Source organism: Pseudorca crassidens, chromosome 17, assembly GCF_039906515.1.
Source record: "Pseudorca crassidens isolate mPseCra1 chromosome 17, mPseCra1.hap1, whole genome shotgun sequence".
In the NCBI taxonomy this organism is placed as follows: domain Eukaryota; kingdom Metazoa; phylum Chordata; class Mammalia; order Artiodactyla; family Delphinidae; genus Pseudorca; species Pseudorca crassidens.
This window is the reverse complement of record NC_090312.1, coordinates 42530570-42556245: the sequence shown is the minus strand read 5'-3', so window position 1 is coordinate 42556245 and position 25676 is coordinate 42530570. Positions and strand designations below refer to the sequence as shown.

The 25676-nt window shown below is 34.9% G+C and overlaps 2 protein-coding genes across 5 annotated transcripts in view; both read right to left on the bottom strand.

The window, feature by feature from the left end:
- The window catches only part of RAD54B (RAD54 homolog B), a 94270-nt gene that overhangs the window by 44257 nt on the left and 24337 nt on the right, over nucleotides 1-25676 (bottom strand). The window contains exons 1-2 of one of the 4 annotated variants that reach the window (XM_067711763.1): nucleotides 12204-12297; nucleotides 8175-8220 (exon numbers count right to left, since the gene is read on the bottom strand). The exons of 2 other annotated variants lie outside the window; for them this stretch is intronic. The gene's annotated coding sequence lies outside the window, so the exon portion shown is untranslated. Of the gene's footprint in view, nucleotides 1-8174; nucleotides 8221-12203; nucleotides 12344-25676 lie in introns of those variants that run through there. One more of the 4 variants, XM_067711764.1, reaches the window with a different exon arrangement.
- FSBP (fibrinogen silencer binding protein) lies at nucleotides 1921-12731 on the bottom strand. The gene is made up of 2 exons (XM_067711765.1): nucleotides 12204-12731; nucleotides 1921-8220 (listed from the first exon to the last, which is right to left on the bottom strand). Exons 1-2 carry the CDS (start codon nucleotides 12575-12577, stop codon nucleotides 7695-7697), a joined length of 900 nt encoding a protein of 299 aa, XP_067567866.1. The 5' UTR covers nucleotides 12578-12731; the 3' UTR covers nucleotides 1921-7694.

Here is a 25676-nt window from a genome sequence, read left to right as displayed (position 1 = left end):
AACCTTGATTTTTCCAGATAAAGTTTTGAGGGTTTTAGCATTAACGAAAAAGATGAGATGCTTTGATCAGTTTTTTAATTCTAAAAAAATCTGTGATGTGCAATTTTGGACAATTTCAATTAGTTTCCTTTTTACACTATTTCTACCAGTAGCAGTCTCTGTACACTAAATAAAAGACTGACAGGGCTTCCCTGGTGGCGCAGTGGTTGAGAGTCCACCTTGCCGATGCAGGGGACACGGGTTCGTGCCCCGGTCTGGGAAGATCCCACATGCTGCGGAGCGGCTGGGCCCGTGAGCCATGGCCGCTGAGCCTGCGCATCCGGAGCCTGTGCTCTGCAATGGGAGAGGCCCCAACAGTGAGAGGCCCGCGTACGGCAAAAAAAAAAAAAAAAAAAAAAAAAAACTGACAATATCTTTCTGCGTTTTTCAAATTTGTTCCCATTTTTTACTTGGTTATCTAACAGAAAAGTGAAATTCTTCAGGATTGCTGTTAAAGAGGGGATAAAAAGCGTGTCTTCATCAAAAATGGCTGGGAAAAACATTCCTAGAGTCAAATATCCTGTTATATTCTCAGGAGCTGACTGTTATGCTGTTATGTCCAAACTTTCCCCTGCAAAAGAAAAAAAAAAGCTGACTAGAACAAAAGACAGTAGTTAAATTCTAAAAATCCAGAATTTCTTATAATCACTTTGAAATACCATAAGATTCTCAGAATTAGATATATCCTTTCTTTTGCAGAACAGAAGAAAGATAAAAGCATGAACTCGGAAGCCAAGACTGGTTGAGTATGAATCTTGAGTCTGTCCCTTACTAGCTATGTGACCCTGGACAAGTTACTCACCCCTCTGCCAGTTTATGAATTGCCAAATGAATGTAATACTAATACCTACCTCACAGACTTGCTGCAACCATATTTCATCTAATTAGCTAATATATATAAGATACTTAGAACAGTACTTGCCATGCAGTAAGTGCTCTCTAAATGTTAACTACCATTATCATCATCATCTTGCACTAGTCCCTTCCCATTTAGCCCCATTTTAAATGTAGGCTATAGGGCAGGGAAGGGAGAGGGTGAATGACTGCAAAAAAGTCGAATGAAGATAACTAGGAATTAAACATATATGGAACATAACTGCCTTCATCTAGACTATTTGTAATGTATAAAATAATGACTAATTTGCTATATCCCAGACTAACCATCACTAACAATTCCACTCTACCTGTAATTTTTGTTTCTGAACTTGGTTCTGATCTATTTCCCCCTTGACCCTGTAATTTACTTCCCAAATAAACACCAAAAATGGTCTTCATAAACAAGAGGCTTGAATGCCTACAGCAAGATTCACAAGGTAAGAGTGCTTAAAACCATGCTTTGATAAAAGAGGAAGGGGGAGACACTGTCATTTTAATATTAATAGTGGACATTATCATCTTTTTTTTTTTTGCGGTACACAGGCCTCTCACTGCTGTGGCCTCTCCCGTTGTGGAGCACAGGCTCCAGACAGGCAGGCTCAGCGGCCATGGCTCACAGGCTCAGCCGCTCCGCAGCATGTGGGATCCTCCCGGACCGGGGCACGAACCCGTGTCCCCTGCATCGGCAGGCGGACCCTCAACCACTGTGCCACCAGGGAAGCCCGGACATTATCATCTTAATGAATGAGTCCTAAGCATAGTAACTCTAGGGTTGCATGGTTTAATTATGCATTCCATAAACCCAAGCCTTTAATATTCTTTTTTTTTAACAATTCTAAATACACACACAGTTTTCAACGGAGCAAATAAAATTTAAAATCTCATATATCATCAAATTCAATAAAAAATGTAAATACTCTTGCAGACTGTATTTTTTGAGTTTCAAAATTACCAAAAGCTACCAGAACTTTTAATGTGCATTAACATATAACTGCAATATAAATATAAGATTTAAAACATAGTTTTTATTACACTAAAAAATATACAAACATTAATATACAAATTACTTCAAACTGCTAATCATCCAGTTTTCTTTAACAAAACAGAATGAAGGTCAACTAAGTACAAGTATCATTACGTACAAAATAAACCTAGAAGTTATTTCTTTGCATTAAAGATCATTTTCAGAATGATACTTCATGAGCATGGCAGGGACTATATATACATTTTATCATATTTCTCAGTACTTCATGTCAAAGCATATATGCAATAAGTGGCAAAAAGTGCTAAAATAGAAAAAAAATCAGTAAAACTATAATATTCCCAGATATCTAAACTATCTGCCCAGCATTTTAAATTCATTTAAATATCAAAAAAAGTTATTCATCAATTTCAATTCTGACATTCCAATCAATGAACACGCAAAGCTTTATTTAAAAAAATAGTAATCCATACACTATGGAGGGAAGTGTAAAATGGTACAATCACTTTGAGAAAAGGTCTGGCAGTTTCTTAAAAAGTTAAACATATATCTTCCTTAATCCAGCATTAAGTCCATAACACATTTATACAATAATATACATAACAGCCAAAATCCGGAAATAGCCCAGAAGTCCGTCAAAAGATAATGGATAAACAAACTGTGGTATATTTATAAAATGGATACTACTCAGCCACAAAAAACAATGAACTACTGATTAGAGGATGGATGAATATTAAAAACATTAAGACGGGTGAAAAAAACAGAAACAAAGGATCTATACTATATATGATCTCAATTATACTGTGTCATAGAACAAGCAAAACTTATCTGTTTTTTTAGAAATTAGTGTTTTTTTAAAAACAGTGGTTGCCTGAGGTACCAGGGTATTGGTTAGGAAAGGGCAGGAGAGAACTTTCTGGGGTGATAACTTTTAAAATCTTGATGGGGGTTTAAGCTACACAGATGTAGTCATTTGTCAAAACTCATCAAATGGTGCATTTAAGATTTGTGCATTTCACTGTTTGTAAATCTTACCTAAAAAATCATAAACACACAAATAAATACTGAACTCCAGTTCATAATACTCATGCTGAAGTGTTTATGGGTAAAGTATTCTAATTCTGCAACTTGTTTTAAAATAAGTTTTCTTAAAAAATAAAAAATGGATGGATGGATAGACAGATAAACATGTGATAAAGCAAATACAGCAAAACATTAATTGTAGAATGTAGGTGGTAGGCATATGAATGTTTACTATAAATTTTTTCGTTTCTATACATTTGAAGGATTTCTTAATCTTTGTAACAGAGGTGAATTCACACTCATGAAAGATCTACTAACAAAGTGTAAGTCTAATGATACATCCATTTTAGTTTAAATTGTTTGGGCTAACTTGGGTGGTATTTTTATTTATTTATTTACTTTGCTTTCTACTATTTACAAAGGAATTGAAAACTAAAAATAAATTATATAAATTCACATTATAGCTGCTACTTTTAATGAAACAACTTTAAGAAGATACATTAAAAAATACGGAACCAATTTCTCAAAATTATATACAAGATCTAGCATGACTGCTAATGTTTAATTAGGTTGCATATTTTAAGAATTTACTCTTTTGTATTTGTTAAGTACTGCAACCATATTTCATCTAATTATTTTTAACTATTTACAATCAAAGTCACCATCAAATATTTAATTGATTTTGAGAATTTGTGAATCTTAACATTTGAAAAAAATAAATATATTATGAAATTTAGACATGGTACATTTGGCATCTATTATATCACCTAAAGAAATATATTTCAATTATGCCTCATCAAAAAAATTTACCTCTATAGTACTGAATTCTTTGTTTCATGGCACACACAAAGAGTAGTACAATGTATTACCATGTATTTAAAAGAACATGTATTAACAACACATTTAACCACTATCATCTACAGTATATATTAATTACAATTTACCACACTTAATTATTTAAACATATCTATTTAAAACTTGACATTACTTTAAAAGAAGGCACATGGAAAATAATTCATATTTCAAACATTTTCATGTAAGTAAAGAGGCAATAGGGTAGAGTGAATCTTTCAAAAATAAAATAACACCAAGTTGATGTCGCATTATACAAAAAAGGAAAATATTTAATTTGAATATTTTAAGAAATCTGGCATTTGTTAGAAATGAAAGAGCTTCATTAACTTTTTCAGAATGTCACTATAAATCATACCTAGGTTTATAAAATCATAACTTGTAAAAAAACAAACATCCATTTAAGTTCAAATGGATAAGAAAAGACAAGAAGGTGGCAAGAATAACTAGGCACTATCTAAATTTCTAATATATTGGATGAAATAGTATTTCTACAGAACCAAGTCTACATTTTAAAAATAAAAACACTCTTTCCTATGTTTTTCCAGCATTACATTTCGTAAGTAAACTCACAGCCCCAAACAGTTCTCTATAGTAGGATGTCTGGTGGCTTCAATTGTATTCCATTGGTACTAATAGAATTTGCCCTTATATATTCCCCTTAGTGAAACTTGTCCTCAGCAAAAACTGCTAATGTAAGTTGGTAAGTAGTCAAAAACTCAAAAAAGTCTCAATATAGAAAGAAAAAGAAAAAAGCTTTAGCTCATAATTTCCCTAAGATACTCTGCAAGATAATAATAAACAGCCTCTAAAAAGAGTTCAGTCATCAAACAAGTCTTCTTTACACAGAAATTCCCATAAACTATACTATGCTAATTATAATTGCATAGGTGGGGAGATGGAGCAATGAAAATGGAGCAGAACCACATTCACTTTAATTTTTGCAGATTAAAATTAAACAAGATTGACTCAGAAAAACTGCTGCAGTAAACTCACTGCAATGAGTGTAATTCTGTTGTTTAAAAATATGTAAAATAAGGTTTTTATTCTACTCGGTCCCTACATGCTAACAAGTCTGTCACATGACATAAGCAACGAAACAACAATCTTGAACACTGCTGGAGAAAAATAGACTGTAGCAGACTATGTTTACACTATTTTCTGGGCAGCAAAAAAATTTTCAAGGGCAATTTTATATAGTATACATTTTTAGCTTCCACACTTATATTAGAATCTAACCACCAAAAAAGATGTATATTGCACTTTTCTGAACACATAACTTGGCTAAAAACATTTCACAGAATTAATGTTCCACAGAACACACCTGGAAAACTGATTTAGCTGTACAAAGTCAGCATTCAAATTGAACATTCATTAACAATTCTGAGTAGTACCATGCTAAGATTATAACATGAATTACATTTTGTATGGTAATTTGCTTTCAATCATTTCAAAAAGTTAAAGCTTACTACCTTAAAGATTTACTGGAATAATATTGTAAAAACATTACCTCAAATAAGAATTATAAGATTCATTAGACTGAAAGAAAAGTCAAAGCACAGATTAAAGATGAAATTGTCAAAGGGATATATCATACATTCAAGGCATTTTTATAATAAAATACTTAACTCTAACAGCAGATACAAAACACCAATGAAATTAAGCAGTCAACAAGCTAAAACAGTACTGTAAGAGTCCGTTTTATTTTTATTCTTTCTATTCCTATAGCCATAACCTAAATTTCAGATTTAATTTCCCCTCACTACAATGCCCACCCTGAAATGCTGCTATTATGACATTAAATCAGAGCTCTAGTCATATGTCCCTAGTCAAAAGCCTTCCATGGCTTGCCATTATATATTCACTTTCGATTCCTTAAAAACAGCATTTAATGTAATCCATAATGTGGCACCAACCAGCTTCCAACTTCCAAATTGATATCCCTCAATTTACCTTCACCCACTCTTCAACAAAAATTTCTGAAAATCTAATATGATTTAGGCACCATGTTAGGTTTCAAAATACTCTATTCCAGTGGTTCTTTGAGTGGTTTTTTAGCTTGCATCAGAATCTCTAGAGAACTTATTAAAACAGATTGCTGTACTCTACCCCTCAAGTTGCTGATCCGAAAGGAATGGATTTACATATCTCACAAGTTCTCAAGAGATGCTGATGCTGCTGGTCAGGGTCTACTCTTGGTGAACCACTGCTCTACACCACAGGCCATGAGCCGAAAGCCCACTGGCTGAATGAGGCCCATTCACATGTTTCGTCTATTTATTATTTTAAATAATTTTAATTATTTGCAAATGTTTTACAAATAAAAATTTCTCATAAAAATGCAGATTTCTGGCTCATTTCTGCATGTAAAAATTCTGCTGGAGCTCAAGGGTAGCTACACCAGTTAGTCAAGGTATATGTCCTTGTCCAGATTATCACATCCCTAATTGGCCCTATGCTCACTTAAAATCACTTAAAAATCACCTGGCTTAGCACTGTATTTGTGCTTATACACTCTGACCCACTTTTTCTCATTCTCTATGCCTTTTTCATGCTGCTCACTCTGGCATAAACATCCTTTCTCCCCAATACGGCTGAAATCCTACCTACCCCATTCTAAAGCTTGGCTTGAATATCCTTCCTCAACACAGTCCCAGCAAAAATAGAAATCCTTAAGTAATAAACATATTAAAGATTTAACATAAATGTCTATGTGTGCTTTAAGAATCAAGGTTTTATTTCCACAAACACTAAAATAGCAATATTTACAAAAACATAAAAGACTATAGATATCATAAATTATAAACATATAATTTTTGCTATTTTTATTCTAAATAAAATTTTAATTTTGTTCATTAAAGTTTTTACTGTGATTTTACTGTGAAAGAAATCTTTTTCAGACTAAGACATTGCAAATGAATTGACGTATTAAATCTTGTAGTCAAAATATATAACAGCTCCAATAGAATATCTTATTTTGCTGGACAAAAAAAGGAGGAGGAGGAAGGGGGTAATTGACACAATTCCCCTGATTTCATAACCCACCAATTTTTAAAAGCAATTTTAATGAAATAAATGTTTCTAATTTTTTAACATGTAGGATATTTTTGTGGATTTTTACTTCTGTGGAATGGCAGGGGGAAAAAAATTACAGAGAAACAAAAACTGAGTGCTGGTCATTGCTCTGCCATAAAGAGCTTTGTTACATCAAGTAAATCATTGAGTTCTCCCTGGACCTCGGTTTCATTACCTCAAAACTGAGGTGGGAAAAAGTGTTCTCCAAATACCTTCCATCCCTAAAATCCTTGGACTTACTCTGTCAAAGAATGAAAGCATAAAAATCAATGTCATACAGACAAGCTTCTATTAGGCTAGTATTGCTTCTAAATTAGATTGACTTAAAAACTTTGAACTACATACAGCTTTCAAAGTGCTAATTAAAAATGCTGAAGATTCAGAATTTTGAAAGAATACTTATGTATTTATATATGTTATTTATATATATGTTAATAACCAAAATAAAACATCTTTTGTAAGGCCAACAATTAAAACATCTTAGGAAAAAAATTAGAGGAAGACAAAAAAATTTATAACCATACCAATCAGCGTTTTAATATATATCAAAGGAAAATTAATTAATTAGAAAATCCTGTCAAAAAAGCCTTTTTCATAATAGAGATTAACAATATTTTTTAAGAATATGTACTCTGGGACTTCCCCGGTGGTCCAGTGGTTAAGACTCTGTGCTTCCACTGCAGGGGGTGTGGGTTCGATCCCTGGTCAGGGAACTAAGATCATAACATGCCGTGCGGCGTGGCCACAAAAAAAAAAAAGAATATGTACTCTGCTTCAGGATATTCCCAAATGAAAGTAATTTGGCCAAAATTAAAATTATCAAATTGCAAGACTGCAAAAAAAAATCTTAGAGACTATTATATTCAGATAGATCATGCCGTAAGCGAATTGCTTTCAGCTTCTCCACTTCAATTTTTGCTCTTAGCAGCTCTTCCTCTAGCTGCTGCCTTCTTTTCAATCCATCCCTCTTCTCCTGAACATATAATCCAAAATTTTTTTGATTTTCTAAAATTATCTGATGCTCCTCTTTCAGCATTTGCAGAATCTGAGGATCATACCCTAACTGTGACCTAAAATTTTCTCCACTTTCATGCCGAAAAAAATCATCTCTCCTTGGGATAGAAGATGGAGACGATGTCATTCTCATATCAACAGAGGAAAGTGACGGTGACAAAGATCTTTCCATAACATGTACTAATTCATGTTCTTCTCTTTGCTCTAAAGTATCACTCTGTTGAGAATTTAAAACCAGTGGAGGAGGGGGCTTAATGTCTTCTTCTTGCTTCACCTCCACTGTAATAGCAACTGGATGGTGGTCCAACATTACCTGTAGTGAACTTGTACCAGCCTGTGCTTCCTCATCCAAGTTTGCACTACAGCACACAAAAAAGCATTATAAAATGTAAATCAAATGAATATAAGAGCATTTTAAAGCATAATTTCATATTTAATATACATTAAATTATCAAGCTATAAAGAAAATTATGAAACAAAAAATATTTTTAACCCTTGCAATAATAAATTAAAGTGACTATGGTTGGGATTTTAATTTTATATATATATATATATATATATATATACACATATATATATCTCCATCCTTAACTTTAAAATTGGCCTCTTAAAAGAACAGGAACTTACAAATACTACACAAGGCTATCAAGGTAAATACAAAAGAAAAGGCATTTTTGATACTTTCAAAGAGATACCAATTGTCCCTATAAGCCTGAGGTTCTTAAATGGTGTAAAGTGTCATTTAATTCATTCTGGGCCTTGCTATCCCGACACCTTAGTCCTAGACCTCCTGCTTCTCCTCTCCTGTCCTGATCTAAAAATCACCAGAGTCTATGACTTCCAGCAGGACAGTGGAAGGCAATCTCTGAGACGTATTGATTTCTCAGTAGTCACACTCTCACACACACACACACACACACACACACACACACACACACACACACACACACACACACACACACACACACACAGGAAAAACAAGATTGTGTATGATTTTGGGTATGCCCAACTATCAGGGGGTTCTCCTAACTATCCAATTTCAGATGCAATGGTGTTTCCCCTTTACCTATCCTAAACTACATGACTCAGGTGATCTTTAAGTCTTTTAACCAGTGGTCAGGTGAAGTGTACAAGGGCAAGGGTTTAGATCTACCACTGGATCATCAGTACCCAGTATAATACTCTACTTGGAACCTCACAGGTGCTCATCATATGTTGAATGATTGAATAAATGAAATGGGTTTTTTCAATGCAATGTTTTTTTAATGGCCTATATATGATATATTGAAAATTTATTAAATTTACATGAAATTTCCATAAAATATGCATTCCTATTAGAGGCGACTACAGTTTTAGCATAATTTAAACTTTGACATTACAATATTTGTTATGACATAAACACAATGTTCCTGAAAATTCTGTTGGTTTTTAAATAATTTCATGTATAACATGAAGTTGTGAATTAAGAATACATAATGTTTCTTGAGGGTTTTTTTTTTAATTTATGTTTCTGCTTAACTTAAAAATAAAAGTTATCGAGGTGAAAGAGATTATTGGAACATTAATGGAAATGCTACACTTCACATTATTTAAATAACATTTTATAAATTATAAATAAGTAATATAGGTTAGAATACATTCTACATGGATGATTAAAAGGCTGGAACAAGTTTAAGTAGAACATAAGGAAAAGAATTTAAACTCCCCATATGTCACTTACTAATAACATTAAATTGCCAGAAATATCAGATATTTGTCTAAGAGGCACAAATGAAATAATAAGATATTTAGTATGTTATAAAAAACCTATTTGTAGATTATATAAATTCCTTCATTTTCATTCTTGTCTTTTTTTGTCATTTTATGATTTTCAAAAGCAAAACAATGGAATATAAATGTAATTCAAATTAGTAAGATTTGCTTTTATTAACATCTCTAAATCCTAGATTGGGAAAAAGTTAAAACAACAGATATAAATTAAATTTTTTAAATCCACATAATTACTTTTCCAAATTAGTATGTATAATAGACTATAAAACTCACAATTAAACATAGACAATATACTCCCATGTAAATTAAAAATACGCCTTATATCTGGAATATTCCATTCCACTTTAGTTAAAACATTACAAATAAGGCATAACAAAGCCTAAAAATGATTTAGAGGTCACAAAAAAATGATAAAACAGAAAAGAACTTCTAAAATGTATGAATATGAACTCTGAGGATAAAATTGGTTATAAAAACACAAAATATAATCTGATGTTAAAGAGAGGTAAATATAAAGACATAAATCAATGTCAGTTGTAGAAATAAATAGCCTTACAAAATACCTGTATATACTTAAATACGTTAAATTATATAAGCAGTAATATTTTCCTTATTAAGTATAGAGAGTTTGATGAGATTAACTGTCATATTTATATAGAAGTATAATTAAGATAGTGAATTATAAACTTCTGAGATAATTAAGATTCAAGATGATGTCAAACAAGTATAAGTATATTAAGTACATAAATATATTATAAATTAAAATGCTAGTATAGAGAAAGTGGCAGAGCAGACACACTAACAAAAATAAGCATTTAATTGGCATATTTCTGATATTCTTACCTTTAAAATCTGAAAAACTGATTGTTTAAACAGTAGGTATAGAAATGTGTAAATCAATGCATTTAATCAGAGAAATGTTGGTGTCCCAAAGATTGACTGTGTAGGTATATATATTCTATGTATGTACGTGTATATATACCATACATACATACACACACACACAAGCGGTCAAAATGTAAATATATCTTTGTATCTTATATATTATTTTTCTTCTATATCAGTGTATTTTTAAAATACACAACTTGATAAAACTACAGTTTCTACGTGTAGTTTTCAAATTATAAAAACCTATACCCCAAAGGTAGTTTTATACCTATAATACAAAGCCACTGTTCTTTATGATTCAAAGAGGGAAAAAATTTTAATGAGTATAAAACAGTCTTACTGTGGAGTTTTTTTTTTTTTGGACATTCAGCATACTAGGATTTAATCATCTGTCATCACAGTGAACAGTTTAAGCAGTGACCCCATGAATTAATATACTGTGTATCCACATCTTGGATTCCCACTGGTGCTATTTTTTTACTATGCTATCAACTAGAAATAAGAAGTATATGGTAAGAAGCTGGGCTCAAAAATATTATCCTAGTAAATTATCAAAATAACAAATATGTTTGGCTAAAAAGGTTTTTCCATTTCTTCCCTAACTTCAAAGGGATTTCATAGGTAATTAATAATTTTGCTTATATAATGACTCTTCCATCAATAGGAAAGTACCTTGTAAAGTTTTGTTTGAAGGTTCCTCAACTAACAAGGAGTTTACAGTTTGCTTAAATTACCCTAAATGATTCAGAAGAAGCCTGTAGCTGCCATTTTTATCTTTTGCCAGAGGTTAAAATCTGAATCAGCAGCAGGATAATAGTTTTTGAAGATTTCCAGGCAAGTACTTATGTAGAGCACAAATTCAACCAAAAAAACTGTTTCTAATCCAGCTGCTCTTATTGATATATTAAAATTCATAATTTGATACCCTTGCAGAATAGTATGGGAGAGCTTACCCTTTCCTGTATGACCCCAAATCAAAGTGAAACTAGACCATTATTGTGTAAAAACAACAAAAGTTTTTAGTTTTATTAAGTAATCTGAATCCCTAATTAGGCATTAACTCCTTTTCTTGTGTTCTTGTCTTTTTTATTTTGAATGTTAAGTTAGAAAAATACTTTAAACTGTACATTTAAAAATACTTTAAACTTTAATATATACTATGATGCCATTAACAAGTTTACTTAATTGTTCATTTTAGGTTTTTAGCTCAATTAATATTCAGTAAGTGTAGACACTGATAATTCATTAAAAAAAAGCAAGGGTTCCATTTTTCCTGAAACTGCTAACTTTATACAAAATTGAAAATTCTAATGAAATGTAATCTTAAATGAAATAAGAAAAAGGTATCTCTCAGAAGCTAATTAAACAATTTAATTTTAAAGCTTTAAAAGTTTATGAGGTAATGTCACAAATTACATCCCATTTATTCCTCCCTAACCTTTACTTTTTAGAAACTACAGAAGGAGGGAAGGGGGAGGGGAAGACAATAAAAAGTGGCTTAAATCCAGTGCAGCAGAAAAATTCCTTATAGCCTCACTTTTCTTTTTTAAGAATACAAAACAAAGACACTATTCACTGCTCCCGTAGTGGGGATGCTTACTATGCATATCTTTATCACAACTAAGCCAGAGCCCAATAGATAGGAGGCGCCATAATTTTCACAACAAAATAAAATAAAGCTTACCTTTGTATGTGGTTCCTGTCTCTTATCAGGCAAAAACTGGAAATCTGGGGAATCATCTCCATAACTTTCTTGGTTGGCTCAGAAATATTGCTTTTAAAATCTGATTGGGTCTCTTTTTGCTGCAATAGCTCCTGTTTGGCATATTCTTTGAGCCTTTTGTAAAGAGTGCGTAGGCCCTGCGCTGTTCGAGGAGGGCGGTCTACTCCACTTGCATTATAGTTAACTGCTATGATATCCCAACATCTATTCTTTTCCACTATTACTGAATGTTTGTTAGTGTGTTCTTCCAGAATTTTAACATATGGCTTCACAAGCTTTAACAAATCAAGCTTTTCAGATAAGGTAAAATTGGAAGATCTAGCTTTTCCTACCATTGTTCTTTTCAAATTAAGTAGGCAGTTTCTGAAACCACCATGCAGCCTTCAGCTCTGCTCAGCTCTTTTCACAAACAGAAAAAGATCAGGCTTAACTAGGCTAGCCTCATTTAGGCCCACGCCTACAGGGGAGGGTTTATTAAAATTCCTCCAGCTTAAGCTGACGCAGGTTCAGGAAATCTGCTTAAGCCAAGCCTGACCTACATAAAGCTTCTCACTGAAGAAGACAGGAAGGCACAAGCAAAACACACTTGTGTATAAAGAGAACAGCTCGAGGTAGGATTTAATACACAAAGGTCTAGAGATAAGCATGGAACACAGCTAAAAATTAGCTAATTTAGGGAGAATATCGAATTCCAACACGTTTGCCTAACTGATAGATTGAAAATGCACTGCGGTATCACTTTAATAAAAACAAAAGAGGAACTGTTTTGTACTATTTGTTTACAAATCCAGTAGACAGAAAAATGAAAAACTAAAGATATGAGTGGTGAATGTAGTGATTCCTAACAGAGACCCTAATCACTGTTTCTGAGCTGCTGTTCTCTCTTACAAAATCTGCATAATGCTGGTCCTGCTGTCAATCAGGAATTGCATATCCTCTAGCTAGTTAGGTTACACCCAGCTCAGACTCCACGGTAAAGCTAAGCTTCTCCTTCATTTTACAGTCTACAATAAACACCGTGTTTTGTTTTTTTTTTTCAGTTACTTAAGAAGAAATTTTTGTTGAACACTAAATCTAAAAAGCAGATAAAAATTATGTTTTTAAAGCAATGCATTATTCCAGCTGTAACGTACATGAATATGCTAGCCCGCTTTAGCATGTGTAAAAAACACCATTCACAGTAAGAACAGCATAATAACACCTTAAGACTGCACACAACAAAATCGCATTTGCTATTATTAGAGTACGATCTTTATTTAGCCATTTTCACACAATTTGAGCTATGAAAGGAAACAGCTAGTCTAGTCATTTGCAAGGCCACCAATTTGCGTGTTTAGGATATATTTTCTAATCTCTGTCTGAAACATGATAAATAACAATGTAAACAAATAAGCCTATTTTCTCCTGATATACATGTTTCTCCAGATAGGAGAATGAATTAGAACATACTTGAACACAGTTCCATTCAATCAACTGCTGAACACCTGTAAAAATGTTCCCAAGCACTGAGGAAGGCCCAAAGAAAACAAAGGTAAATCTAGATACAGCCCCTATCCAAAGAACTATAGCTCTACAGAAATGCCATCAATTTTCAATTACTTTGTTTTTCATTCTTTCAATAGAAGAGAATTAAATTAAATTTGTTAAGTTCTCACTTTGAACCAGACAGTGTGCTAGAATGTGTTATTTGTCAGGAAATGTGTTATTTGTCAGGAAAAAAAGTGAAAGATTGCTGGGTACACTATAGGATGCTAGGTGTTTTCTGGCATACTCTACTGGGTAATCTGATTTTTAGCAGTCCTAGCCTTTCACCGTCTTTGAGCAGTTTTATTGCTGAGTAAAGTTGTAGAAAATAGTAATGCAAATGATTCTTGCCCCTAGAGATGCAAACTGAAAATTGACCTGCTCCAACAACCTGACCACAGTTACTCAAAGGAAAGCAAGAACACAGGATATACACTGTCTTTAAACAATATTATTATTTTTGGAAGAAATACAGGCATTGTGTTAAGAAATGATGTGCTAATGGAAATGTGAAAAAACGTTCAATCTCACTATCAAGGAAATGTATACCAAAAATGATTTTCATCCATAAGACATCCATAAGGATGTGAAAAAACGTTCAATCTCACCATAAAGGAAATGTATACCAAAAACGATTTTCATCCATAAGACATCCATGAGGAAATGTGAAAAAACGTTCAATCTCACTATCAAGGAAATGTATACGAAAAATGATTTTCATCCACAAGACTGGCAAAATTCTTAAAGAATGAAAATGTCAGGAGTGGATGAGGGTGCAGGGCAGAGTACTCTTCTGTACCGTTCATGAGAGTGTGAAATGGCATTTGTGATGGCAATCTCAGAGTACGTATTAATAGTTTACATGTGTAAAAACTTCTAAACTTGCAGTAATTTTACTTCTCAGAATCTACCTTGAAAAATACTCAAACACACAAGGAGCAGCAGAGCCTTCTTAGTAGTTGCATAGTATTGGAAGCAATCTAAGAGCACATCAGTTGGGGACAAGTTAAAGTCACTAAAGTATATCCATACTATGGTCTACTCTGGGCAGCACTAAAATGCAAAAGGTAGATTTCTGTGTATTGACACAGAACAAGCTCCAAAATATATGGTAAGTGAAAAAAGCAAGTAAAACAAAAATACATACAATTATAATCCCATTATGCTTACCCAAAACACCCAAAGCTAAATATTTCTGTAGGTACAGAAAATATATGTGTAGGTACAGAATGCAGGTCCATACATAGGTATGAAAATGTACTCCAAGAAGGTCTGGAACTCTTCTGCCTAATTACAGGAGCCATGACTTGCAGGTAGCTATGGAGCATTTTTCTTTTTTCTTTTTTTGGCCCCACTGGACCACCAGGGAAGTCCAGCTATTGAGCATTTTAAATGTGGTTAATGGGACTGAATTTTTTACTTTATTGAATTTTAATTAAACAAAATTTTTTACCTGAGGCAGCATATTTTTCCATTAAACACAACTTTATTGTTTGGGTAGGATTACATTTTACTTAACCCTTTTGTCACAAATGATACTATTGTTTCTAGTATTATGGACAAGAACTCCCTCCTGGACCAAACGTTAGTCAGGCTCCTCTGAGCCTTCTTCTCAACTAGGACTTTAGCAAGGATCCTGCTAAACCAGTTTATAGAGAATCCCCCTACCCTTGATACCTAACCAAATTCTTCATACTCCCACCGTTAATACCTAACCAAGTTCCTCTCAGTAATTTTCCACCCACTGACCCCCTTACCCTGCCTATTGGCTGTAAATCCCTGTTGTAGTAGCAGTTGAGTTCAGTCTCTCTCCCCTGTTGCAACAGTCTTTTTTTTTTTTTTTAATAAATTATTTATTTATTTATTTAGGCTGCATTGGGTCTTTGTTGCTGCACATGGGCTTTTTTTACTTGCAGTGAACAGGGGCTACTCTTTGCTGTGGTGCGTGGGCTTCTCATTGCGGTGGCTTCTCTTGTTGCGGAGCAAGGGCTCTAGGCACGCGGGCTTCAGTATTTGTGGCATGCAGCCTCAGTAGCTGTGGCTCGCAGGCTCTAGAGCACAGGCTCAGGAGTTGTGGCGCACAAGCTTAGTTGCTCCACAACATGTGGGATCTTCCTGGAGCAGCGATCGAACCCATGTACCCTGCACTGGCAGGCGGATTCTTTTAATTTATTTATTTAATTTATTTATTTTTGGCTGCATTGGGTCTTCATTGCGGTGCATGGGCATCTCATTGCAGTGGTTTCTCTTGTTGCAGAGCACAGGCTCTAGGCGCATGGGCTTCAGTAGTAGTTGCAGCACATGGGCTCAGTAGTTGCAGCACACGGGCCCTAGAGCACACGCACTTCAGTAGTTGTGGCTCACGGGCTCTAGAGTGTAGGCTCAGTAGTTGTGGCGCATGGGCTTAGTTGCTCCACGGCATGTGGGATCTTCCCAGACCAGGGCTCCCCTGCATTGGCAGGCGGATTCTCAACTACTGTGCCACCAGGGAAGTCCACAGTAGTCTTGAATAAAGTCTTCTTGCCTGTTTAACTTGTCCGGTAGAATTTTTCTTGACATTACACATAATCACATCAGCAGTGTAGTCAATCTTAAATTGATTCTGGTTTTTTTTGAAAGAATTAATTAATTCATTATTTAATTCATTATTCAAATATTCTGTCTAATAAGTACATAATACATACAAGAAGAATGTTTATTGTTAACTTCTGAAATCTATTTTACAAAGCACTTGACTAAGCTTTAGTTATCTGGAAATTTACTTTTGTGGAAACCTCATTTCATGAAAATGCTAGGTACATTGTGTTAGTGTACATAAATTCTGCTTGAATGAATTTTTTCTATGCACTGATATAACATTTAATGGATTTGTTTGAATATTTTATGCAGACAGCACAAATTATAGTGATACCCTGTATAAACTGTAATTGATTATTAATCTGAATTACTTATTCTGTCTTAATTATAATTAAATTATTTTTCTAGCTAAAAAAATAATGGGCAAACTTTTTAATATAAAAAAGTATACTACTGATGCAGAATCAAGTGCAGATGCAGAAGCTAGTACTCTTGCTGGAATAATAAAGAAAAAAATGAGAGCCCGAACTAAAGCATATTACATATTTCATACTGAATACCAAATGCAATTTGCTAAAGCAGAACAACAGGAATAAGCTGTTTAATGCATTTTAAAAAGGTAAAGAAAATAAAATAGACAACGTTAAGAGACACTGTCAACAGACACATAGTAAATTTGACAAGCAGTTTCCTCTCAACAAACAAGAACTGATGAAGTTTAGGCACCTCAAATCAGAATTAAATATCCAAAAATATTTTTAAATAATATGTAACAACGTCTGACCTTGTAACTTTGGCCAGCTATAAAATGGTTTGGTTTCTTGCACACACAAAAAAAGAAAACCATTGTTAGTAAAGAGATGGTAAAAATACATACATACTATTTCAGTTACGGAAATTTTGTCAGAAAATTATTGGGAAAGGATTTTAAACGATATTTTAAAAACGAAAGAGCTTCAATTAAGCAGCCAATAATTGCCTGTAGAATACAAGACCTAACATATCAAACATCAATTGATTCAATATTTTTTAAATTGCAAGTACTTCTCTTTAGATTTAAATGAGTTATACAATAAAAGTTATATAATAAAAGTTATACAATAAAAGAGATACTGCCCTATTAACACATGGGTCACATTTTATCTCAAAGGACTTCAAAATTTACAAAGGAATGTTATCAATTCATGACCAAATAGATATATGAACTCATAACACAGATATTTTTTAATCTATATCTGTCGAAGAATTTTAGCTAGACATGGAAAAATAATAGTTCTACTGCAATAGATGATGCTCTGTTAGGTTAAGTTTAAAAATCTGGATTTATTGCAATTTTAAAACAAGAAATTAATATTTCATTTATTACTCTGTTCCACACACATTATGAAAATATTGTGCTCAACTTTCTAGAGCAGACTCTATGAAAAGTGTCAAGAATAGGGGCTTCCCTGGTGGCGCAGTGGTTGAGAATCTGCCTGCCGATGCAGGGGACACAGGTTCGAGCCCTGGTCTGGGAAGATCCCACATGCCACGGAGCAACTAGGCCCGTGAGCCACAACTACTGAGCCTGCACATGCTCCGCAACGAGAGGCCGCAACAGTGAGAGGCCCGCACACCGCAATGAAGAGTGGCCCCTGCTTGCTGCAACTAGAGAAAGCCCTCGCACAGAAACGAAGACCCAACACAGACAAAAAATAAATTAATTTTTTTAAAAAATGTCAAGAATATAGTTGTTAAAACCATTTGGAATACATATGCAAATACCAGTTTATGGAACTGGTTAAAAAAGAAAAAAATAGGGCTTCCCTGGTGGCACAGTGGTTGGGAGTCCGCCTGCCAGTGCAGGGGACGCGGGTTCGTGCCCCGGTCTGGGGGGATCCCGCATGCCGTGGAGCGGCTGGGCCCGTGAGCCGTGGCCGCTGGGCCTGCGCGTCCAGAGCCTGTGCTCCGCAATGGGAAAGGCCGCGGCAGTGAGGGGCCCACGTACCGCAAAAAAAAAAAAAAAGAACACTAATGATTTTTTTTGTTCTTTGCCAGTGCTCATTGGTTGAGTCATGGAGAGTTTTATAAATTATTGTACTGTCTATAAAATTTATAATTATTATTGTTTATAATTATTGTACTGTTAACTCCAACTCAAGATTTTTTTTAAAACAAAAAGAATACTTGCTAAACATTCAATAATCAAAGACAAAACAGTGGCAATGTGATTTACGTTTTCTCATCAATATCACACTGTATATGAGTGAGCTAAATTTGAAAATCCAAGGAAAAGGCATATTTGTGACCTGGTTAGATAGGTAGAAGAATACATGTTTAACGTAAAAATTTCCATAAACATACAACTCAGTAACTAACCGTATATATCCCTCTAACATGAATCGACAGAAAATTTTAATTATAATTAAGTTTTATGTAAATTGCATGAAAAAACTACAAGAAGAATTTGAAAAACACTTTGTTGATATTGATAAATTTAGAGCTGCTTTTAAATTTATACACTGCTCTTTTGAATTCAATGTTAATAATACTGAGTTGACACAAGAATTAGTAAATTAGTAAATTTGGACATTTTTTTTTGAAACTGACATGCTTTTGTTTCCAAGTCATATCAATTCTTCTAAAAAAGATGAACTAGTTTTGTTGATGTAGATACAAATATAAACAGAAATTTTTTAAAACTCAATTCAGCTAATGGACAACTTTTATGTATGTTTAGAACTTATTTATTTCATAAATATTATGAAATCTAAATACTAATCAAGAATTCAAAATAAAAATACAGCATCCAAATTGAGATATGCCGTAAATGTATAATATACACCAGCTTTCAAAGACTTAATATGAATAATAATAATTAATAACTTTTAATCACATGTTGAGATGATATACATATTGAGTTAATTAAAATGTATAATTAAAATTAATTTCACCTGCTTCTTTTTACTTTTGTAACATGGTTACTAGAAAATTTTTTAATATTTATATATGATTTATATTATATTTCTATTCGACAGCTTTGGTATAGAAGGATAGGCACCAAACTAATGACAGCAGCTATTACTGGAAGGAGACTAAGATTGACAGGGACAGTTAAGAACCTTTAACTTAACTGTATTATTATGAAATTTATAAAAATATATTCATATTACTTAGATAATCAAAATTAAATTATAAATAATTCTTACAAACTAAGAAAAACAATGCAACAGAAAAACAAATATAGAATACAAACAGAATTTAAAGAAAAAAATATAAACGTCCAATATATAAAGAGCTCAACAAGTAATCAGGGAGATGGAAAGTAAAAGACCATAGCTGTTTTTACCCATTCAACTGGCAAAAGTTAAAAAGTTTAATAGCATGTGTTAAGGAATTTGGGGGAATAAATTCTCTCATACAGTAATGATGGCAGAGCCACTTCAGAAGGCAATTAGCAAACCATATTAAAATATAATATAAACACATTATGATCTGACAACTGAGAAATATTTGCATAAGTTCATAAGACCACATGTACAAGGATGTTCTCTGCAGGATTGTTTTTAATAAAAACCCTAAATAAATCATGTTATATTCATACCATGGTATATCCTGCAGCAATTAAAAGAATAGGTTCATCTATATGTTCTAAAATGAAAACAAGTCTCCAAAGCATACTAGTGAGAGCTGCAAAGTACTCTCAGCATGGAACAACTCCATCCAAACCCCTGCACTAAGAGACTTGACCAACCCTAGGATGGCCTCCAGCAGCCTAAAGGCCCCAACCTAGCCTCCTCGTGAGCTCCATTCTGGAAAAGCTCAGAGCTATCAAAAGAATTTACTGTTTGTTCTAGCTAACACCTGACCCTAGGCCCCTGACCTCCCTTTGGTAGGGCATTTACTAAATCTCCCACAACTCAGGAGTGTCTCAAGGACCTGAAAGTCATTCCTTTGAAATGTAATTATCAGGAAGAACAGAGCCAAGGCCTCCCAGTCTTAGTGAGAAGGTAGAATCCTAACTTTGATAACTGCTAGCTAGCAGACAGAGCTGCCCTAATCTCATTTACACAGACCTACCTTTTGTAATTTTTCACTTCCCTGACTCTACTTGAGCTCCCTCTTTGACTCCCTCATCCTCCCTTCAAAAGCTGCACAAATCAGAATGGAGCTCAGGTCTTTACCCCACTGTCAGGAGTTAATGAATAAAATCTGCTTCCACTGCTTTAACTAATGTCTGGCTTTGTTTATCTTTGACATTAGCGAATGAAAAAATCAAGTTGTAGGTAGATATATGTATACTGTATGGTATCATTTATTTGAAACACACCATCCACATCAATAATACCAATTTCTAGGGGCTTCCCTGGGGCAATAATTATTATTATCGCAAAAAATAATAATACCAATTTCTACAGGTAAAATATATAAGAGCCTAGCTTTACCTGTAGTATTTTAGATAATTTACCTGTAGATAATTACCTGTAGTAATTTAGATACACCATATTAACAAATTGAAGGAGAAAAACCATATGATCATCTCAATAGATGCAGAGAAAGCTTTCGACAAAATTCAACACCCATTTATGATAAAAACCCTCCAGAAAGTAGGCATAGAGGGAACTTTCCTCAACATAATAAAGGCCATATATGACAAACCCACAGCCAACATCGTCCTCAATGGTGAAAAACTGAAAGCATTTCCACTAAGATCAGGAACAAGACAAGGTTGCCCACTCTCACCACTCTTATTCAACATAGTTTTGAAAGTTTTAGCCACAGCAATCAGAGAAGAAAAGGAAATAAAAGGAATCCAAATCGGAAAAGAAGAAGTAAAGCTGTCACTCTTTGCAGATGACATGATACTATACATAGAGAATCCTAAAGATGCTACCAGAAAACTACTAGAGCTAATCAATGAATCTGGTAAAGTAGCAGGATACAAAATTAATGCACAGAAATCTCTGGCATTCCTATACACTAAGGATGAAAAATCTGAAAGTGAAATCAAGAAAACACTCCCATTTACCATTGCAACAAAAAGAATAAAATATCTAGGAATAAACCTACCCAAGGAGACAAAAGACCTGTATGCAGAAAATTATAAGACACTGATGAAAAAAATTAAAGATGATACAAATAGATGGAGAGATATACCATGTTCTTGGATTGGAAGAATCAACATTGTGAAAATGACTCTACTACCCAAAGCCATCTACAGATTCAATGCAATCCCTATCAAACTACCACTGGCATTTTTCACAGAACTAGAACAAAAAATTTCACAATTTGTATGGAAACACAAAAGACCCCGAATAGCCAAAGCAATCTTGAGAACGAAAAACGGAGCTGGAGGAATCAGGCTTCCTGACTTCAGACTATACTACAAAGCTACAGTAATCAAGACAGAATGGTACTGGCACAAAAACAAAAATATAGATCAATGGAACAGGATAGAAAGCCCAGAGATAAACCCACGCACATATGGTCACCTTATCTTTGATAAAGGAGGCAGGAATGTACAGTGGAGAAAGGACAGCCTCTTCAATAAGTGCTGCTGGGAAAACTGGACAGCTACATGTAAAAGTATGAGATTAGATCACTCCCTAACACCATACACAAAAATAAGCTCAAAATGGATTAAAGACCTAAATGTAAGGCCAGAAACTATCAAACTCTTAGAGGAAAACATAGGCAGAACACTCTATGACATAAATAACAGCAAGGTCCTTTTTGACCCACCTCCTAGAGAAATGGAAATAAAAACAAAAGTAAACAAATGGGACCTAATGAAATTTAAAAGCTTTTGCGCAGCAACGGAAACCATAAAGAAGACCAAAAGACAACCCTCAGAATGGGAGAAAATATTTGCAAATGAAGCAACTGACAAAGGATTAATCTCCAAAATTTATAAGCAGCTCATGCAGCTTAATAACAAAAAAACAAACAACCCAATCCAAAAATGGGCAGAAGACCTAAATAGACATTTCTCCAAAGAAGATATACAGAGTGCCAACAAACACATGAAAGAATGCTCAACATCACTAATCATTAGAGAAATGCAAATCAAAACTACAATGAGATATCATCTCACACCAGTCAGAATGGCCATCATCAAAAAATCTAGAAACAATAAATGCTGGAGAGGGTGTGGAGAAAAGGGAACCCTCTTACACTGTTGGTGGGAATGTAAATTGATACAGCCACTGTGGAGAACAGTATGGAGGTTCCTTAAAAAACTACAAATAGAACTACCATATGACCCAGCAATCCCACTACTGGGCATACACCCTGAGAAAACCATAATTCAAAAAGAGTCATGTACCAAAATGTTCATTGCAGCTCTATTTACAATAGCCCAGAGATGGAAACAACCTAAGTGCCCATCATCGGATGAATGGATAAAGAAGATGTGGCACATATATACAATGGAATATTACTCAGCCGTAAAAAGAAACGAAATTGAGCTATTTGTAATGAGGTAGATAGACCTAGAGTCTGTCATACAGAGTGAAGTAAGTCAGAAAGAGAGAGACAAATACCGTATGCTAACACATATATATGGAATTTAAGGGAAAAAAAATGTCATGGAAAACCTAGGGGTGAAACAGGAATAAAGACACAGACTTACTAGAGAATGGACTTCAGGCTATGGGGAGGGGGAAGGGTAAACGGTGACAAAGCGAGAGAGAGGCATGGACATATATACACTACCAAACGTAAGGTAGATAGCTAGTGGGAAGCAGCCGCATAGCACAGGGAAATCAGCTCGGTGCTTTGTGACCGCCTGGAGGGGTGGGATAGGGAGGGTGGGAGGGAGGGAGACGCAAGCGGGAAGAGATATGGGAACATATGTATATATATAACTGATTCATTTTGTTGTGAAGCTGAAACTAACATACCATTGTAAAGCAATTATACTCCAATAAAGATGTTAAAATGAAAAAAATAAAAAATAATAATAATAATAATACCAATTTCTACAGGTAAAATATATAAGAGCCTAGTTTTACCTGTAGTATTTTAGATAATTTTATGGGGAGAAACGTATTTAGGTACATTAATCTTATTTTTTTTTTTTTTTTTTTTTTGCGGTACGCGGGCCTCTCGCTGCTGTGGCCTCTCCCGTTGCGGAGCACAGGCTCCAGACGCGCAGTCTCAGCGGCCATGGCTCACGGGCCCAGCCGCTCCGCGGCATGTGGAATCCTCCCGGACCGGGGCACGAACCCGTGTCCCCTGCATCGGCAGGCGGACTCTCTCAACCACTGTGCCACCAGGGACACCCCGAGGTACATTAATCTTAATGAATGCATTAAGTATTCTGAGGAAAATGTACTGATGTCTGCAACTTTAAAATTCATTTTTTAAAAGTAAGATAGGGACTTCCCTGGTAGTCCAGTGGGTAACACTCCGCGCTCCTAATCCAAGGGGCCCAGGTTCGATCCCTGGTCGGGGAACTGGATCCCACATGCATGCTGCAACTAAGAAGCCCGCATGCCACAACTAAAGATCCCGCATGCCGCAACTAAGACCTGGTGCAGCCAAGGTAAATAAGTAAATATTTTAAAATAAATAAATAAAAAATAAAAGTGAGACAGACTGATGGATGAATAGATATGCAATAAAGCAAATACAGTAAAATTTTAATTCTGGAATCTAGGTCGTTGGTATATGGGTAGTCAATGTAAAATGATCAACTTTTCTTAATGTCTGAAAATTCTAATATGTTCAAAAAAGTATCCTTAAAAATAAAATAATAGCAGCTAATATATTTTAGCTCTTTAGCTATTAAAAATGTGAGAAGTTTGAACAAAGCTAAATTTCTAAAATAGAATTTTGATAATTAGATCTATTAAATTTAATAAATAAGGAATAACTGTGGGTAGGAGTGATTTTTTTTTTCCTATGAATTACTTGTTAGGCAAAAAGCTCACCATGACTACTGAGATTATTTCTATATTTTAGGAGATAAAAAAAAAAAAAACACGAAGGTAAGGATATTACGCCTTATTAATCTTTGTCTTAGCCCAGGTTCTCTGGCAAACAGGGCCTGAAGCAATGACTAGAACGCTGAGGCTTTACTTGGGCGTTGCATATACAGGGTATCAAGAGTGAAAAAAAAATAAACTGAAGCAAGGAACTACGTGAAATGGTGGCTGGGGGACTTCTCTGGCAGTCCAGTGGTTAAGACTCCGTGCTTCCACTGCAGGGGGCATGGGTTCGATCTCTGGTCGGGAAGGCCACGAGGTCAAAATATAAGTAAATAAATAAATACTATTTTTAAAAGTGCTGGCTACATCTTTACAACAAGCTATGAAAACACAGAGTAGGTCACTTGGCAAATGCATCCACTTGGTACTCTTTGGAACATCTCCTGATAGACTACAAAAAGAAACCATTCCTCAGAGTAGTTCATGGAGGAAAATGTGGAATTTATCAGGCAGGTTCCCGCCTGTCTCCCATTTCCCAGTGGCCAAGCTCACCCCACTAGGAGTAAACTCTACCGCACTTTCAGCCTGTGTCATCCAGCCTCCACAGGGGCACAGGGTGCTACCCCCAAGCCCTGGTGTGGTGTGTCATCCACCAGACCCTCTCAGAGTGTGGTTCATCGGCCCGGTGGGGTGGCGGCCACCGTGAGGTGGTGGCTCAAGTGAGGCAGCACAGTGCGGTACAGTGAAGCAGTCAGTCTAGGAAGCACACAGTGGCAAGAGAATCTGAGAAGGCGTATATCACACTGCAATATGTGAGGAAGATGACACTTTAAAAATCTGCCACATAAAAACAGGGTTAAAAGCCAGGGTGAATCCAAACCCTAAGAATCATTCTGAGTTATAGCATTTATATCTCACACTTCAGCACTGTGCTTTGGTGATGATACCCTATAATGTTAAGCACTCAAGACAATCAAAACCATGAATTCCCTGGCGGTCCAGTGGTTAGAACTCAGCACTTTCACTGCCACGGGACTGGGTTCAATTCCCTGGTCAGGGAACTAAGATCCTGCAAGCCACGCAGTGCAGCCAAAAAAAGACAATCAAAACCTAGGTTAACAGGGATCTTGAAAACCCTTACAGAACTGAAAGAAGTCTAAGAAGGAAAAACTCAGTGCTCCTGCCATGTTTCTCCTTTACTTTCATACCACTCCGACACCACCTGGGTGTTCTACAATTCAACTCAATTCTGACACCATCTATCTGGAGATAGCATCACATCCCACAGGTTAAGGGCTCAGTCCCACAAGACTGCTCCCACACCACTTCAGATGCCAATCACAAGTCCAGGTTGTCAGCTGTGCTTCTGACCAATCGGCTATAAATCAGAGGTTCCTAGGACCCCCTCCTCAGGATCAATTAA

Bases quoted from the DNA above. Each gene is read 5' to 3' on its own strand.
- FSBP (XM_067711765.1), bottom strand. From the start codon at position 12,577: ATGGTAGGAAAAGCTAGATCTTCCAATTTTACCTTATCTGAAAAGCTT. The intron at 8,221-12,203 runs GTAAGCTTTATT...TGTGTGCTGTAG, and splicing joins GACAGGAACCACATACAAAG to TGCAAACTTGGATGAGGAAG.